The sequence below is a fragment of the Alligator sinensis genome, unplaced genomic scaffold (assembly GCF_000455745.1).
Source record: "Alligator sinensis unplaced genomic scaffold, ASM45574v1 scaffold822_1, whole genome shotgun sequence".
NCBI classification, from domain to species: domain Eukaryota; kingdom Metazoa; phylum Chordata; order Crocodylia; family Alligatoridae; genus Alligator; species Alligator sinensis.
The window spans coordinates 564,179-583,372 of record NW_005842638.1 but is presented as its reverse complement, the minus strand read 5'-3'; the positions used below and the strand labels follow the sequence as shown (position 1 = coordinate 583,372).

Genomic DNA, 19,194 nt, shown 5'->3' with positions numbered 1-19,194 from the left:
AGAAATCATAAAAAGGTAGAAAAATAGTGATGGAAGGGACATCTGGAGGTTATCTACTCCATCACTGTCTATACTGGAGCGGGGGAGTACCTTTTTAGCGGATGTGCCACAAATCAGCCTGTATCCTCCCTGACTGCCACCCTGATCCTCTTCCTCTGACTAATCTCCTTCCCCTTTCTGTTTCCTACCCTGTGCTCCCTGCCTGATCTGATCTTTCTGCTTCCTGTCCTATCTGATGTTGTGTTGCCTGTCCCCTCACTGATGTGCTGCATGCTTTATACAGAAGCTGCATGTGCCACCTGTGGTACCAGTGTTGCAGTTTAGCTGCCCTGGGTCTAAATCATCTGAGATAAATGTTTGTGTAACCTACAATTAATAGTTTGATGCAGGTATTTCTACAGCTGCACTGGGTAAACTGTTCCAGTGTTTTTTGTTTGTTTGTTTTCCATGGTAGTAGTAGCACTTTTAGTGGCAGCTCTTCACTATGCACCCCTTCCTAGATAGGATAGTTTAATTAAAATTAAAAGAATTCTGGTAGAAAACAAAACACACTTTGAATAGGGTAGCAATTTGTGTTCTGATTCCAGCTGCAATGTTCTTTTCGATGGCTTCACCAATATAAGTAGCATACAGAGTGAGGAATAAGCAATGGAAATTGATATTATGTGGACCAGAAAGGAGACTATTCCCTTGTATGTTTAACTAAACTGTTTAGAATAATTAGGAAAATCCAGTAAAAAAAAAAAAAAAGGCACGATGAGTATTCACCCAGCTAAAGCACATTAATCCATGCATCTCATCATTTGACTGAAAATACAGGACAACTGAGATGCTACAAGTATGATAATAGAAAAGCAAAAACACTGGCAATACTACCATAAATATTTGCAAGAGTACTGACTGTGAAAAACAAAACCAAAAACAAACCCCACCCCCAAAGCTTTAACAGTTATTTTGAAAAGCTCCTTTCCTTTCTCTTACAATGGATTGGTAAATAATGCTCAGGTATAACTTGTGGATGTAACATGGTTGGAGAGAAATTCCCATTTGTAAGGTTCTAGTAATTCCAAGAAGGAACAAAACAAAACCATGTGAAATAAATGATCAGAAACAGATAGCAAACGTTCATAGATAAGCCTGTAAATAATTTACCAGAAAATACCTAATTGCAGAAGCAGTTTGAGAAACAATCACAACAAATGGCCAAACATTTAAAAAATAACTTTTTGCAAAAGCATTGCAAACAGAGGTAAGACATAATAGTTTGACTAAACTTCACAACAAATCCCGATAATGTTACCGGTTCTTTTATGTGTTGCAACTACAGTAAATTCCCTTTCCATAACTATCAAACAAATAGAGCACTGATGAACAAACAAGCCATTTTTTAATTTAAACCTATATTTCATGCAACTCTTGTGGCAGTTATAGGAAGCAGCATAATAAAGACAGAGTGAGCAGGGCACCAGCAATGATTCAGAAAGGGTACCACCAGCATCCTAGGGCGTGTGCAGATGAAATGGGGGCTCTAAATTGAAGCAGTGGGTTTTAAAAAATACTGCTTCAATTTAGGGCCCTTTAAATCCCTGTGTCGTGCACACATCCAAACTTCCCTGCCTCTCCAGCAGTGGGGAGGGGAGGGAGAGCTGTCGGCTGGCGAAGTAGTCCATTGGCTGTGGAGGGGGAAAGGGGCTGGTGCTTCCCTCTGCAGGTGCAGCAGCCCCTCCCGACAGCACCCACCCACAGGCACCTGGCTTGGGCACTCCTGGGGGGCACCACAACCATGGAGGGAAGCACTGGGCCCCTGCATAGCTTACGCAGGCTCCAGGGGGAAAAAAATAAAGGTCTGGGGCAAAGCCTGCCTTTGCAGGCTTCTGCCAGGCTGCCTGCAGGGCTTCCTGCAGAGCCCCTGAGCTGAACGGAGCCCGGTGCTTCACTCCACGTCTGTAGGGGCCCCAAACTAAAACTCCTCAGAGCAGTTTTGGTTTGCTGCACCCCAAGTCATTTAAGGTGCATTACACCACCAAATTTGCTACAGTGCTTGGAATTACTGCACAATATGCTGCCAATGCGTGCAAACACCAACACCATTAAAGTGGTGCAAAAGCATTTAACCCACTTTAAAGTGTCATGCACGCATGCCCCTCATTTTGTCTACACACAGCCCTACAGTTCTTAGCACCCCTCTTTCTTCCTCTTTCCCAGCCCTCTGGCACTTGACAGTAACCCTACTCGGGGCTCTGAAATTGATGTATATGCCTTTGGTTGTAGGATCAAATGTTTCCTCCACTATGTATTCTGGAACTCATACTTGGAATTAGATAGTTCTCTATCACTGCAAACAACACAACAATATCCTACAATATGCACTAAACAGAATTGATACAAGTTAAGGCACAGGGAAATATTTTTATACAGAGAAGGATTTGGAATATTTTAAGGTACATAGATTTGGAATATTTAATGGGCCCACTCTCCTGGGTTTTACCATGGAACTCACTTTAGTATTGTGTAAGAAATATTAACCAAGATTAGTGCTTACAAGCTAAGCATTCACATTTCCCTTTTAATGACCTTTTCACCTCTTTTTACATCTGAGTGTTTCAGGAGAAAAAAATGTAGGCAACTTTCATAATGTTCTGTTGATGATGAAATATGTAGCTTAGCTACATTTTTGTATTTTTATATTCGACTTTTTTAAAAAGAGGGACAAATGTGTTCTTTTAAAAAGAAATGAAAAAAAAAAAAAAAAAGAAGGCACTTCCTCTACCTTGCTCTACCAATAACAAGTTTCTCCCATGACCAATCTGGGTCATATTTCTAAGTGGTGACCTAGAGGTGAAAGATTTTACACTGCAACACCTATCTTTCAGGGCATGTGTAGAGAAAATGGGGGCCCTAAATTGAAGCGGTGGGTTTTAAAAAACACCACTTTAATTTTACGGCTGATTAAACCCCTGTATCATGCACACACCCTGCTGACTTACCTGCCTCTCCGGCACAGAGGGGAGGGTAAGCTGCTGGTGGGCAGTGTGGTCTCTGGGCTGCAAGGGAGCTGGTACTTCCCTCCGCAGCAGTGACAGCCCTCCCCTCCCCTTGGTGGCACCCACCCACAGGCACCTGGCTCAGGTGGTCCTGGGGGGCACTGTAGCTGTGGAGGGAAGCACCAGGTCCCCGCAAAGCTCAGGCAGGCAGGCAGGCTCCAGGGAACAAAAAAAAAAAAAAAAAAAAAAAAAAAAAAAAAAAAGATCAGGCTCATCACTTTTCTTAGGCGGAGCCTGTCTTCCCAGGCTGCTGCCAGGTTGCCTGCAGGGCTTTCTGCAGAGCCATGGAGATGCATGGAGCCCAAGGAGTTTTAGTTTGCTATTTAAGGTGGATTACACAGCTAAATTCCCTACAGCAGCTGGAATTAATGCGCAGATCGTTGTCAACATGTGCAAACACTGACACCACTAAAGCTGTGCAAAAGCATTTAGCCAACTTGTCAAGCTGACTTTGTCAAGCTCAGGAGGCTTGTCAGTGAGGCCCTAAGGGACCATGACCACAGGGAGAGGGGAGTTTAAGAAGAGTGGTTGCTCAAGAGAGCGATCCTCAATGCACAAACTAAGTCTATTCCATCTCGGAGGAAAGGCAGCAAGAGGGCACAGCAGCCCCCCTGGCTCTCCAGGGACCTAGCAGATCTCCTGAGGCTAAAAAGAAAGGCCTACAAAGGATGGAGGATAGGAATCACCTCCAAGGAGGATTATTCTGCACTGGTCCGGTCCTGTAGGGAGCAGACCAGGAAAGCCAAGGCTGCAACTGAACTCCAGCTAGCTTTGAGCATCGAGGACAATAAAAAGTCCTTTTTCAGATATGTGGGGAGCCGGAGGAAAAGCAGGGGCAACATTGGACCCCTGCTTAACCAGATGGGGCAACTGACAACTGACGCCCAGGAAAAAGCCAACCTATTAAATAGGTACTTTGCGTCAGTCTTTCATCAGTCCCATGGGACGCCCATGCCCGCTACAGGGCCGGGAAGTCCGGGTGAGGGTGATCCCCTACCCTCCATTAATCCTGACTTCGTGAAGGAACATCTTGAGAAGCTGGATACCTTCAAGTCAGCTGGCCCTGACAATCTTCACCCCAGGGTACTCAAGGAGCTGGCGAGCATCATAGCCCAGCCTCTAGCAAGGATCTTTGAAAACTCTTGGCACTCTGGTGTAGTGCCCGAAGACTGGAAGAAGGCCAATGTGGTGCCTATCTTCAAGAAAGGGAGGAAAGTGGATCCGGCTAACTATAGGCCCATCAGCCTGACTTCTATCCCAGGGAAGACCTTAGAAAAGTTTATTAAATAGACCATCCTTAATGGACTGGCCGACGTCAACATCTTAAGGGATAGCCAGCACGGGTTTGTTGCGGGTAGGTCTTGCTTGACCAATCTCATTTCCTTCTACGACCAGGTGACCTATCACCTGGACAAGGGAGAAGAGATTGATGTCATATATCTTGACTTCAAAAAAGCCTTCGATCTGGTGTCCCATGATCGCCTCTTGGAGAAACTGGCCAATTGTCGCCTTGGGTCCTCCACGATCCACTGGCTGGAAAATTGGCTCCGGGGTCGGACCCAGAGGGTAGTAATCGATGCAAGTCACTCATCGTGGTGTCCTGTGACCAGTGGGGTCCCCCAAGGCTCTGTCCTTGGACCCATACTGTTCAACATCTTCATTAATGATGTGGACACTGGAGTCAGAAGCAGACTGGCCAAGTTCGCCGATGACACCAAACTTGGGGGCAAAGCATCCACACCAGAAGACAGGCAGGTTATCCAGGCTGACCTGGACAGGCTCAGCAAGTGGGCGGACGAGAATCTGATGGTGTTCAACGCCGATAAATGCAAGGTTCTCCACCTTGGGAAAAAAAACCCGCAGCATCCTTATAGGCTCGGCAGTGCTATGTTGGCTAGCACTATGGAAGAAAGAGACTTGGGGGTCATCATTGACCACAAGATGAACATGAGCCTGCAATGCGATGCTGCAGCTAGTGAAGCGACCAAAACGCTGGCTTGCATCCATAGATGCTTCTCAAGCAAATCCCGGGACGTCATTCTCCCCTTGTACTCGGCCTTAGTGAGGCCGCAGCTGGAGTACTGCGTCCAGTTTTGGGCTCCACAATTCAAAAAGGATGCGGAGTAGCTTGAGAGAGTCCAGAGAAGAGCCACGCACATGATCAGAGGTCAGGGAAGCAGACCCTACGATGACAGGCTGAGAGCCTTGGGGCTCTTTAGCCTGGAAAAGCGCAGGCTCAGGGGTGATCTGATGGCCACCTACAAGTTTATCAGGGGTGACCACCAGTATCTGGGGGAACGTTTGTTCACCAGAGCGCCCCAAGGGATGACGACTAGGTCAAATGATCATAAACTACTACAAGGCCATTTCAGGCTGGACATAAGGAAGAATTTCTTTACTGTCCGAGCCCCCAAGGTCTGGAACAGCCTGCCACCGGAGGTGGTTCAAGCGCCTTCATTGAACTCCTTCAAGACGAAACTGGATGCTTATCTTGCTGGGATCCTATGACCCCAGGTGACTTCCTGCCCTTTGGGCAGGGGGCTGGACTCAATGATCTTCTGAGGTCCCTTCCAGCCCTAATATCTATGAACTTTAAAGTGCAGTGCACACATGCCTCTCGTTTCATCTACACATGGCCTAAGATACCAGTCCTAGACAGTAACAAGTTTTATTTTTACTTTGAACAATATTGTCAACTTAGACCCAACCCTTAACATTTAGCAGTAGGAATTTAAGGACCTTCAGATTTTACATGCTTTATGATCATCTACATTCAGAAACCTTTTGCTACACATTCTACAGATGTACATAATTTGCCATAAGCTTCCCATTAATTAAGAAGTTAAAATAATTAGCAATGAGATGTGTGTGTGAACAGTAAGTATGGCACTGGGAAACAAATAGTTCTATACCTGGATTTCCCTTTTCCCCCTTAGGGCCTTCCTTCCCATCTCTTCCATCTCTGCCTGGTAATCCACTCTGAGCAGGCCCACATACCACTATTGTACATACATTTGGCTCTGATTTTTGGACAACCTGAGTTGGATTTGCAATGGATCTTGTCACCACAATGAAAACACTCAAAATTGAAAGCAGCAGCATTGTTCAGTTTTCTGACCTGTAAAATAATATTGATAGCATTACTCCAAAAGTCTTTGGACTCCATATAAAATTTTATATTACCTAGTGCAAATTGATTAAAGATATCAATGTAAATTATTTTTATACAGCATGTGATGTGTGTTCATGAATGACAGATCATGAAGCTATTTTTTAAAGTTTTTCTTCCGTAAGCTACTCACATCTTGAAATAATAAAGTAACTGAATTGAAGCTCCATTATGCTACCCACTGTCAAGATAATTGCACAAACTCTGTCCTAGATCCTGTTTTTTGTTCTATGCTAGTGAACCACACAAATGATACCCTACTGTGGGAAATCAGGGTCTTGATCAGCTGACGGACTATTTCAGTTGTGCTCTTTGTCTTGTGAGATATAAATACCCCATTTGCATCTCAGCTCACAAGTTCCTCTTGGCTCAGTACTAGTTTATTCAAAATATACTGCAGGTGAAGTCAATTTGCAAAGTCCCTGTATTTTAGGAATGGGCAGCCAAGAAACTAACAAACATACCAGAGATTGTATCTATTGTATTTGCATGTACCCAACCATGGAAAAGATTAGTTAAACATTGACAGGTGACTTTAAAGGGACAATACCAAATAAAAATCAGCTCCAATGTTATGAAACCTATTTAATGAACACTCTGTGTGTGCACTTGTACCTTGAATAAAAACAGGGCTACAAAAGTCATTCCTCAGATCTATTCAATGCAATACTGCCTGCTCTATCAGACTTAATATCTGAATATTGTCAGTGAGCATAGTGTCACATAATAATATTTAGATATTATATCTACTCTTACACACACATAAAGTACATTCCAAATATAAGTCTTTGGAAAGGGTGTATAAGAATGCAGCTTCATTTTTAAAGGAAAGAAAAAAAAACATGATACTATACATAGTATCCAGTTACTTACTCTGTAATTTCTGGTGCTTTGCTGAAGCCTTAATAGGAATAAAAGAGAAAGTAAATTCAGCCTTCCTTTTATAGTGTAGGCATTAGGCAACATGTGCTCTCATTTCTCAATTTAGGTTGCTGAAAAACATTTTATCACTCTAGTGTACCTTGGAACACTGATGGGAAGGAAGGCATAGTACGAAGAAGGTAAATTCCTCTGTTTACAAAACAAAAGGAACTGTAATGGCCTAAAATTACACAGCAGAACTCAAGCGTATTGCCTAGTTTGACCTCTGCAATGTTTGGCAATACTGGAAAAAATGGATGGGTAAATAATTGCCCAATACAAATTGCATTTATTGGGCCTTACTAAAGACTAGTGAAATCAATGGAAAGACTCAATGGGTTTTACATCAGACCCATATCAGGGAGAAATTGGATCCCACTGAACTTAGCAGTCAAGCAAACAGCTAAAATTAGTAGTGGCTCAGTACAGTTTCTGAAATACACAGAGTGAAAATTTCTGTCTTTTCCTTAAATGCTGTATATGATAGCTCTTCTCTTGTAAAACAGTTTTTTCTGAAAAAAATTAGACTGCAAATATATTTTTTCTGTAATATGTTCATTAATCAATGCCTTTCTTATTTCCAGGAAAGTCAGAATCAACTGAAAAGATATTAAAACTCTCTGGGAACTCCAGCAGTTTCTGGAACCAAAGTGCAAACCAAAGATTGTTTTAAGATTTAGAAAGGTTTCAGTAGGTTTTTATTGCTTCCAATTTCTGGTCAGGACCACACTCAGAATGTACCAGAAAATACATCTCTGGTACTGAGGAATGAATACAGATTAAGAGGTTTGTATGTCTTGGGTAAGCATCCAGTTTTGTGTGCTTCCCTGAGATATAGCCTTTCTTCAAGGTTTACCCATTATTACCTATTCAATTGTGCATAGCCAGGGATGTAGAATAACATGTACCCCTTGTGGAAGGGGGTCTATTTCAATGTCAGTATTGTAGAGCAAAACTGGAAGAAAACCAGTGAAACTTGCTTTTTTGTTATTGTTGTTAATTTCACACACATTTTTCCATGGATAGGGACAGCCATTACACATAAACTGGTTTAAGTGATCAGAAACTGGTTTAAACCTGTAATAGAATGGCTGTTCAGTGCACATAAACCAGTGTGAAAATGGCTGAAAAGCCAGTTTGAGATAAACCTGGTTGAATGTAGTATCAGGCTTAACTGATTTGAGTCATACTGGTTAATACAATGTCTGTCCCAAACCCTTTGCTGGTTTAAGTTAAATCAGAGTCCCCCAGCACCCCGGCATGCTCTCTGGGCTGGGTGGGGCTCTCTGCTTCACAGCAGGGCTAGCCTCTCCCCTCAGCCTGTGCTGAGATCCAGCGAGGGGCATACAGGATCAGCAGGGTCCGCTGGCCGAAACGCCCCCCCCCCCCTAGCTGCTTAAGCAGAGATCCCTTCCTCCTCTCTGCCCCATCGGGGACCATAGCCCAGCATTTGGTATGCTAGCTAATGCTGAGAAGTGTCTGTGTGTGTCTCTATCTTCAAGTTCACTTGGACAGGCAGACATATCAGTGACTGCTTAGGACTTTTGGAGCTAATCAACAGGTCAGCCAGGAAGCTGTTTAAGAAGTTTGAAGTAATATTGAGAGAGGCTATTGTTTTGCTAATCAGGTGGTAAAAACTGTTATCAGCCCCCTGCTGAGATGGCTTTCTTGCCTGTCAGTTTGCTGGAGACAGTATGATGAAGCAGGGAGAGAGATTGAAAAGCTCTGTATCATCAACAGATGCATGCACTGCATGCCCTCACTTGCCTCAGAGTGTTAGCCTGAGGATGGGGGTTGGCAACACTCTTGCCCCTTAAGCAGCCAGCAGGGAAAAGCCTGGGACTGTGCAGGCAGACATCCCTAATGAGAGAGTTCTGCTGGGGCCTGGCCACACCCCCCCCCCTCAGCTGAGCACTGGAAGAGGAGGGCTGCTGTAGCATCCCTGGCTTCTAGCCTGAGCCACTGCAGGCATGCGCCTGGATTTTATCAGTCCAGAGAGAATGTCTGTCCAGTTTCAAACCAACTCAGCCTAGCTTAGTTAGACTAACCTGCAAAGATTGAATCAATTCAGGATCAGGCTTTTGAATGTCTGTCCCTAACCCATGCTATTGTAGCAGGTTTGGGTTCCAGGGGTAGCCATGATGTTCAATGGTGGTTACACAACCCCTGCCTGACTCCAGTTCTAGGATGCTTTCCCCTTCTTATCCATTGCCTCACCTTTGAGGGAATTGTGTTACTGGAAGGGAGGCTGCCTAAGGGTCCTAGAGTGAGCCCCAGTCCTTCTAGCTGCCAGTAGATCCCTCCCAGGCCATGCTGCTGTCTCAGTTTTGCCCCTCTTGGGTAGAGTGGGTCCTTCTAACCACTTGTGGCAAGACAGAGCACTTGTAGCCTTAAGGGCTGTTATGTGGCTCCATCTGCTCCTTTATACCACACCCATGCCTCTCAGGTGTACTTTCTAATAACTTTCTTGTTGGGCCTCAGCCTTCTCAGTCTCTGCCCCTTTCCTCTGGCTGGGTCTTCTAGCCTGGGCCCACTGTGCTGGACCTAGATTCGAAGCACTAGCTCTTGCCTGGATTACTTTAGTTATGGCCTCCCTGGCCTTGTCTGAGCCCTTCTCTAGGTCCATTGGCTCCAAGCTCTTCCCTGCTCTGGGTCTGCTGGCACCAGTGTGCATCTTGGACCTGACCCCAGGCAGGGCCCAAGGTAGTCACATGCCCCTCAGCCACTAATGGAATGTCTGAACTACCTTTCAGTCCTTTCCACAAGCCACTGGTATAAGCTATAGCAAAGAAATATGCCCATCTGGCTACCTTTCTCTACAACAAGGCTTTCCCTTATCCTGGGTCAAATTCTTCAGCAGGGCAGCAGCATTTTTTTTGCCTTCCCCAAGGTAACACTGGTGCCATCTAGGAGCTCTCCTGGGCCTGTTGCTATGGAGCTCCTTCCACTGCAGCCTCCATGGCCAGATTGCCTGCCCTGGCCTTGGTCCTGGTTCATATCTCTCCCTGCCTCTGCCCTATTCTGGTCAGATGACTCTACAGTGTTCATTACAGGTACCCTCTACTTAGGCTCACTAGCCAATCTCCATGGCAGACAAACTGACAAACTGCAGCAGTGCCCTGTCTCTCCTACAGAGCTCCAGCTTATAGTCCTACTGCTCATGCAAACATTGTCCTACTGTTCTACTGCAGAGCTACTAACTCTGTAGTAAACACCCGTAGTCCCTGCTTTCCTGAGTCAGCTCTCCTGCAGCTTCTCCCTGGCAGGCTTCCCCATGTGGGTCCCTCCCTGGGCTCTCTCTCTTGCAAAGTAACAGTGTCTCCCAGACTTTCTGTTACAGTTACCCACTAAAACAAAAAAGGACAATTTTTCATGATCTGAAAAAAGCATCATAGCCAAACGACTGAATCATCATTAATATGTCACAGCTTAACCCAATACTGGCAGAAATTAATGAACTTTCTGTAGTCTTCAAACCAAACATTTTTAGATTTTTTACAAGCATGTCAGTATTCACAATAATCCAGTGATGTATTCTCTCTCTTTTATAAGAGGCTTAGGTCAAGATTTGCAAGCACAGCTTTAGGTTAAGGGCATATTTTCAGAAGTAGTAGTTTCCTTGGCCAGTGTCTTAAAAAATAATTATTGATTTTGGGTGCTTTACTTGAGACACTTATTATGATATGATTTTCATGGAGTAAGCAGCTCATTATGAAAGTCAGGAGCTTTGGAGGTCCTCAAACTGAACACACAACCATCAAAAATAATTTGCAACTCAAAGTTTTTAGTGTTCTCAATAGCAGCTGCTGGGTACTAGAATTCTAAAAATAAGGCCAGTTATGTGTGTTTAAATATGGATTTAGAAGTCTCACATTACAGTCCAGGGAACACTGGGGTGCCCAAAAGTGATCTTCAGCATAAAAAGGTTGCAGACCACTGAGCTAGGAGAAACTGATCTGGACTAAAAGTGCAGAACACTTACACTTATCTAACTTCTTAAATATTTGACGAGATTGGCAAAAGCACATATAATTTATAAGTGACAGTCAGAAGCAGCAGACAATGCACACACGGCAATTCTTTATTCCCTAAATAATTCCATTTTTCTTTCTTTGGAGATTCTGAGATCCAAACTCTGGTTGAAAACAGATTTAATGTTGTCACTTATTAGAAAATAGAAAAGAGAGTCATTAGCTAAGAGCATATGGGTACAACTAAGCAGGATAAATACAATGGCCCTATATGCTGGAGTAAAATAAATAAGCCTACTTTGAGGAGGTTGATTCCTACAATATTTACTGTTAATCTAGCTTCAGACTTATGTACCTGAATCAATGCCAGTTCTACATGAGATTGTGACCATCTTGAAATATTTGACAAATGGTGATCTCCAACAGCTGTTTTCAGACACAGAAAAATTGTGGTGGGAAAAATGCCATAGACATTTGTAGAGACATTTTGCATCACAGAGCTTCTGAAAATGAAACTCAGCTGCAGAACTCAAGACTATGGTGAAGGGATGACCCTCTACTATGTCTGCCATGTGTGAACACGGGAACCACTGGATCCATATGAATGTGGCTCTGCAGCCCCTCTGTTGGTTTCCTCTATGACTCATCTTGCACATTCTCTCTGTCTGGATTGACATGAAACACATGCTACAACTCCTGTAGGGTGTTCAGAAATTCCCACATGGCTGTTTTGCCAGATCATCCTCCGTGCAATCAATATATGGGGCTTACGTGATATGGGGAGAGACTTTCATTTGGGTTTCGGCTGGATGAGTAAATTTCATTCTAATACAAATAAAAATGGTTGTTTGGCCTGTAAAAATACCTTCAATGACAATAAAAAAAAAAAAAAAATTAAAAAAAAACAACCGCAGTAATTCACACAAATAATCAAGATTAAAAAAAAGCAATAATTTATTTTTCTTATTCTGCCAACAAATGTTTTCTTTTTCATAGTTGTGATAAATAGTTGCCTGTCATCATTATCACAATCTTGTTTATGTAGTGTCAGGCACTATAAATAAGACAGTCACTCTCTGAAATTTGCCATGGTCAGTATTTCCGGCACAAGGGCTATATCCTGCAAACCAGCATGTGGTAGAGGGGTAACCACATGAGTTGGCCAGGTCAGATCCAAGTAAAAGATTAGACTCAAGTATTGGAAATGATACAATGAGAAAAAGTGTGGGGGAAGGGTCACAGAAGAGGGAAAATAAGAGTTATATGTACTTACTCTCATGGCTCCTTTTAATTTCATTGCATGTCTATTTGATTTCTTTTTCTAAAAAAAATAGGTGATTTAATGGTTCCATTCACCAGCAAACAACTGTGATATAGTTAAAATTTTCCCTGGTGTTTGGCTGTGAATTTGGGGATCTTTCTCCACTGATGACAGTTGCTAAAATTGCCCCTGGATTTAAATTTGAAATTAACAAAACAGTGTCGGCCCATCAGACACTGTGTGCATCTCCACTACAAGTGCTTTAGCTATTCGTATTACACAGTTCCTTGGACTGGAGAAAAGTTGATGCATTTCATGTCTTTGTCCTATGCACAGAGGAGGCTTGAAAACTCACATCTCTTTTCTCTGCAGTCAGATGTCCTGGATGTATAATGGTGGCCTTATTACAGTGTGTACATTATAATTAAAATGAAGATGTTACCTTGTGGACAGCTCCTCTTTGATTGATGACTGAGAGGAAACATCTGCCTTCCAACCAAGAAGGGTACAACATTCCTGTGGCAACCACAGCAATGACTTGCACAGGAAAGTAATATTAGGAAATTGCTTTTAGCTTTGGGTTGCAAGTCAGAATTATGCCAAGTCATTTCTTCTTGGACCACAGACCAACACTGAGGGATGAGCTGACCTGGCTTTGTGCAATCCTATAAGATAAGCAGAAGCTATACATCTATATACACAATTAGGTCCCCAATAACTTACTGAGCTCCCAAATTAATTTACTGACCATATTCAAAAAGACAGCTGTTTTATTAGGTTCTGGTGGTTTATCTAAATACAATACAGGAACCCCTAGTAGAGGGCTTCCACTTTATCAGAATGATATTCAGTTGCTATAAAACATCACCACCTCCCCTAAATGACCCCAAATTAATGCTCTATTTGTACACCTGAAACTCACGCCTTGCAGAGTCTGAGATGTGTGTATCCTAAATAGACCTATCAATGCAATGGAGTTTCTCAGGTTATGGCTTTATGAGTAGGTTTCTATGTGGTAACCAGAGGTGAAAATTTGCACAGTAATGTTCAGAAGAGGTTGCTAGCAACGATTCAGTTGTGAAAACTGTGGTAGACTCGCTATACTGTAGCATACATACTTGTTATGGGTGATTTTAAACTGTGTGGCAATAGTGGGGTGCATAAAGGACTAAACTTTATATAACATTTTTGAGGGGAAAAAAATCAGTCAGGTTTACTTTACTATTGATACTTTTCCACTACTGGAGCTTTTTATATATAGATCACTACAGAGTTTATAAAGGTGGGAAAGCATTAGACCCATTCTACAGATTGAGAAACTGAGATACAGGAAAGATAAATGATTTACCAACAAGTCACTGGCACAATCAAGATTGCATCCTTTTAAACCTAGCCCCTCTTCTAACCTGTATACAACATTCTCTCTCTCATATTCTAAGGCTGAATTTCTCATTTGCACTCACAGAAAGACAACAACCTCTTCATTGACTTGCAGCCTAATCATAGTGTGACTTGCTCATATTTATTTTGTTACGAAAGAAAGCCAGAGTACTGAGTTTTCTCTTGAATTTGAAACTTTTAAAATGACTATACTGACACAAAAGAGGCTTTCTGGCAATCCTAGGCAGCAAAAGGGAACCTTTTATAACATGTAAAGTGCATTACATGAAAACAAACATACACAAATTCCATGAAGACAATTTTTAGTGTAATCCATCACTGTCTCTCATTGAAAGTTTTCAGCTGGATAAAGAACATCCTTTATGTGATCCCCTCCTGAGAGACAGAAAACAATTGCATGTAAATTCCTAATTTCTGGAGCATCTCTATAGGAGATGTCACTTCAAACAACAATAGAGGCTGCCTGGAAATCTGATCTGTCTGGGAATCACATCTATCTTTCTCCACAACACATCTGACAATTGAAATCATTGGCACACTTGTCCCTCACTCTCTTTCTTTTGTTTTGAAGTTATTCACACTGAGAAAATAATGCTCTTGGGAACTGATTTTGAGTTTAGACCCATATCTGAAGTTAGGATCAAGCCCTCACCTCTGAGTACTCATACATCTGTTTAGGCAGGTATATCATTTAAAACTTGGTGAAATTGTTCCACTATATGGTATCTAGTGACATGGAGAAACTAACAATACAGAAGTGCTTATGGATATGTGCAGGGCATTAGAATTAGACTAACCTAACCAAAGTTATATTGATCTAAATGCCTCATCATACAGGTGTGCAGAAGGCTTAAATCATCCAAAAATGACACCCCCAATCTAAACTGGTTCACATGAATAGGTGCACTTACTTAGGTCGAGATTGGATTAACCTAATCTAAGAAAGGGTTAATCTGATTTTGTGAATACCTATATATTTTTGCAGCATGGCCCTGAAGACTGGAAAGCCCAAGCACTCACCAGCCCCTGAGCTGTACCATTTCCCTTACTGTGACTAGGCATTCCTCTTCCCCCGCCATGGACCTGCCAGCATCTGCCTAGACCCACCAACCCCCTCCCTCACTGTAGACCAATTATGCCCCCCCTGCCTCACCCAGATTTACTGGCTATTACTCTCTCATGATGATTGAGAGAGGTCTCGGATGATAGGAAAAAGGCAAACATGGTGCTCATCTTTAAGAAATGGAAGAAGGAGAATCCAGGGGAATACAGCCTCACCTCAGCCCCTGGAAAAATGATGGAGCAGGTCCTCAAGGATTCTGTTGCACTTGGAAGCAAAGAAGGTAATTAGGAACAGAAAGCATGGATTCATCAAGGGCAAGTCATGCCTGACCAACCTGTTTGCCTTCTGTGATGAGATGACTGGCTCTGTGGATGCAAGAGAGCAGTGAACATGATGTACTTTGACTTTAGCAAGGCTTTTGATGGTCTCCCATGGCATTCTCTCAAGTATCAAGTGGAGTGACCCAGGGGTCAGTCCTGGGGCTGGTTTTGTTCAATATCTTCATCAACAACCCAGAATATAGGATGGAATGCACCCTCAGCAAATTTGCAGATGACACCAAGGTAGGAAAAGTACTAGATATGCTGGAGGACAGGGCTAGGATTCAGAAAGACTTCGACAAATTGGAGGACTGGACCAGAAGAAATCTCATGAGGTTCAAAAAAGACAAGTGCAAAGTCCAGCACTTAGGAGGGAACCATGCCAAGCACTGCTACAGGCTGGAGACTGATCGGCTAAGTAAGATCTCTGCAAAAAAGGACCTTTAGGGTACAGTGGACAATAAGCTGAATATGAGCCAACAGTGTGCCCTTGCTGTGAAGAAGACTAACGGCATCCTGGCCTGCAGTAGGAGCATTGCCAGCAGATTGAGGGAAGTAATTATTCCCCTCTATTCAGCACTGGTGAAACCACTTGTGGAGTACTATGTTCAGTTTTGGGCCCATCACTACAGAGAGGATGTGGACAAATTGGAAAGAGTAAAGTGGATGGCAACAAAAGTGGTTAGGGGCATGGGGCACGTGACTTCGGAGGAGAGGCTAAGGGAACTGGGCTTATTTGGTCTGGAGAAGAAAAGACTGAGGTGGGATTTAATAATAGCCTTCAACTACCTGAAGGGTCTTTCCAAAGAGGATGGAGCTTAACTGTTCTCAGAAGTGGCAGAAGACAGAACAAGGAGCAATGGTTTCAAGTTGCAGCAAGGGGATTTTTGGTTAGATATGAGGAAAAACATTTTTATATATACCCTCATAAGAAGGGCGGTAAAGCATTGGAACAGGCTACCCAAAGAGGTTGTGGAATCTGGAGGTTTTTAAGACCCAGCTTGAAAAAGCTTTGGCTCAGATGATCTAGTTGGGGATGGTCCTGCCTTGAGCAGGGAATTAGATTAGATGACCTTCTGAGGTTCCTTCCAACCTTATTTTTCTATGAGTCTATGATTCTAAGCTGACAGAGAATTCTGTTTTCTAAGGACCTTGTTACATGGTTATTTTATTCCTTCTAGAGCTTTTAACCCCCAGATTAGCTGAATATTAGATGCATCTACACATCCTTAATGCACAGCAGTTACTGCACATTTAATTTAGTACATGCTTACTAAAGTATTAACTAAATGTACAGTAACTAGAGTTACTGCACAGTAGCACCAACACATGGGTATATAATGATGCTTACTGCACAGTAGCCTAATACTACTGTGTAGTAGCGTATTAGCAAGGTTTTTGCATGGCATGCTACTGCATAGTGTTATTAGGCTACTGTATGTCATGTAGATGCACCCATTAACACCGTTAAGTAGCTTAAAGCACTCAGTATGCAGCTCAAAGTTATACCACTCCAGAGCAGAACTATCTCTGATCCCGCTAATCTTTCTCTTGTGCCAATGAATTGTGGCCATCCCCCACAATTGTGCCACTTAAGTTGAAGTCCTCAGTATCCCAGATGACGTTTCCCCTCTCCATGAAGTGTTTCTGTGCACAGCTGAAGACAGTGACATTCTGAGGCAGGTGGGGCCCAGCAAGGAGCATGGGGGAAGTTGAGGGATGAAAAACTAAAACTGGTGCACCAGGATGCTGCTGCAGACAAAGTGTGGCCCAGCACAAGAGAAAGAGGAAAGCCATGTGCGGCAGTGCCGAGGATGTGGAGGGTGCTGCATGAGGGGGCTCTGATGCCCAACCTGGCAAGGTGACTGATGGCTCCATCACTGGCCAGCCTAAGGGCATTGTACTACGCCACCCCACTGGTTTCCTTTTGCAGCATCTTGCCATGGCTGCTGGGAACATTTAGCGGCCCCAGTGGTGTGTTTGGGGGAGGGGGGGATAGGGGAGGAGGAGGAGGAGGAGGAAAGTACTGCCTTATCATAGCAAGCCACCAACATGCTGCCCATACCTATGCCAGGCTCCAGGCGAGGCAGGAAATGTTGGCGGTTACACGCTAAACCATTTCTTACAACTCTGCCTGTAGAACAGGGATAAAATCTGTCCTGGCTCACCAGCCCTGCTCACAAGGCCTCTGGTCACAGCTGCAAGGCAAGTCACAGCTGCACAGGTGGAAGACAGTCAGGGCATATCTATACATGCATTTATGTTGTCTTAAATTTACTGCACAGTAAATTACTGCACAGTAAGTGAGAACTGGTCAGTATCTACACATGCAGGCATTAAGGCACATTAACACAAGTGAATGACACCAAGTTATGGGGGAAGTCAGTCCACACACACAGTGTTACTGTGCAGTAAGGTGTCTACATGTGTGTTACTGTGCAGTAATTAATCAGGCATAAAATGGATACCTGCATGATGCAGGAATCAAATTTACACTCAAGTTGGCATAAGTTGCCATATTTATTGCACAGTAGATACCCATGTGTAGATGCATGTAACAGGGTGCCATCCCCGGGGGCATTTGAAAATTCCCAGAGGCACCCTAGAGTCCCCTTTTCATATTTTAATTCGCTTCTGGGAACAGACTCCCCTTTACTCATCTGCCACGACTTGGTGTTAGTATGGGTTCTTAAAAGGGAGATGGTCCCAGGGTTTCTCAGATCTGTTCTTGGTTCTCAAAGACTGTGAGGTGATGAGCTCCTTCCTTAAGGGCTATTTGCATGACTACAACCTCCCTTATCATACGCCATGCCTCACAGGTGTTGTCTGCATCTTCTTCTCACTTTGTTGGGGTCTCAGCTATTGCAGTTTCTGCCCCTTTTATGTAGCTAAGCCTTCCAGCTCAGACCCATGATGCTGGGCCCAGCTTTGAGGCACTAGCTTTAATTAATCTGCTCTGGAGCCCTGGCCTGGTATAGCTGTGTCCCCTGTGGCACTAGGCTCCCTGGCCATCTAGCTGCGCCCCTGTAGGCACTAATGTGGACTCCAACTCCCCTACAGCCTCAGCCACAAACCACCAGATTAAACTACAACATAAATAGTAAGTCCCTAGGCTTTAACAAAGAAAAGTTAATGGAGGCAGTTAGCCTTCTTACCCATGGGCTCCACATCTCTTAGTCCCCACTGCCAGTTGATCTCACTTGTAGAGCTCCTGCAGCTTTGCTTGGAGCCTTTCAGAGTCAAGCCTCTATCTCAGCCTGGGCTCTACTGGTAAGCTCAGACCAGGGCTTATATAGTTCTGGCCTGGGCCCTCTCACAGTTACCTGACAGCCCCAGTCAGCTGACCAGCCCACAAGGCTTAGTCTTTAACCCCTGTTCTGCTGGCAGGCTTCACTCTGAAGACTCAAGTCTTAAAGGGGCCACTCTGCTTCCTAGTAAAAGGGCTAGGGTTCCCTGTAACAACGCACCCTCAGAGAAAGATTTTAGCCTTAACATGGGACTACTCCAAACTTCAGCTATCACTAAGCTGATCAACATTTGTGCTATCTAAGGTAATGTTGACTAATGTAGCGAAAGGTCAAAATGTCAATAGCCACTCACCTGTACCACAGATCTGAATCCTCAAGTACATACTTGATTTCTCATTTGCTGCCAGAAAGTGAAGATAAAGCTCTTGGCTGCAAATATTGGGGGGGGTCAAAAAGAAAAAAATAAGGAGAAAACCCTCTTAAATTGTCATAATGAAAAACAAGTTTTTATTTCCTTTTGTTAATCAGTTATCATATATGAAGTTTGATTCCTGTACTCATAAATTCATAGACTGTAAGGGGCTGGAAGGGACCTTGAAAGATCATTGGGTCCAGGCCCCCTGCGCTAGGCAGGAAAGACAACTGGGATCAGGTGACCCTAGTGAGGTGACTGTCCAGTCTCCTCTTGAAGATTTCCAGGGTAGGTGATTGTACCACCTCTGGAAGGAATTTATTCCACAGCCTGGACACCCTAACTGTGAAAAAGGTTTTCCTAGTGTTAAGCCTGAAACACTCT

At 43.6% G+C, this 19,194-nt stretch overlaps 1 protein-coding gene across 1 annotated transcript in view; it reads right to left on the bottom strand.

The window, feature by feature from the left end:
- LOC102379714 (pulmonary surfactant-associated protein D-like) overlaps nt 1-18,320 on the bottom strand; it is a 35,706-nt gene extending 17,386 nt beyond the window's left edge. The window contains exons 1-2 of the mRNA XM_025215255.1: nt 18,306-18,320; nt 12,809-13,031 (exon numbers count right to left, since the gene is read on the bottom strand). Of these exons, the coding sequence (XP_025071040.1) occupies nt 12,809-13,031; nt 18,306-18,320 (238 nt within the window). The remainder of the gene's footprint in view (nt 1-12,808; nt 13,032-18,305) is intronic.
- Between the last annotated feature and the right edge of the window lie 874 nt (nt 18,321-19,194).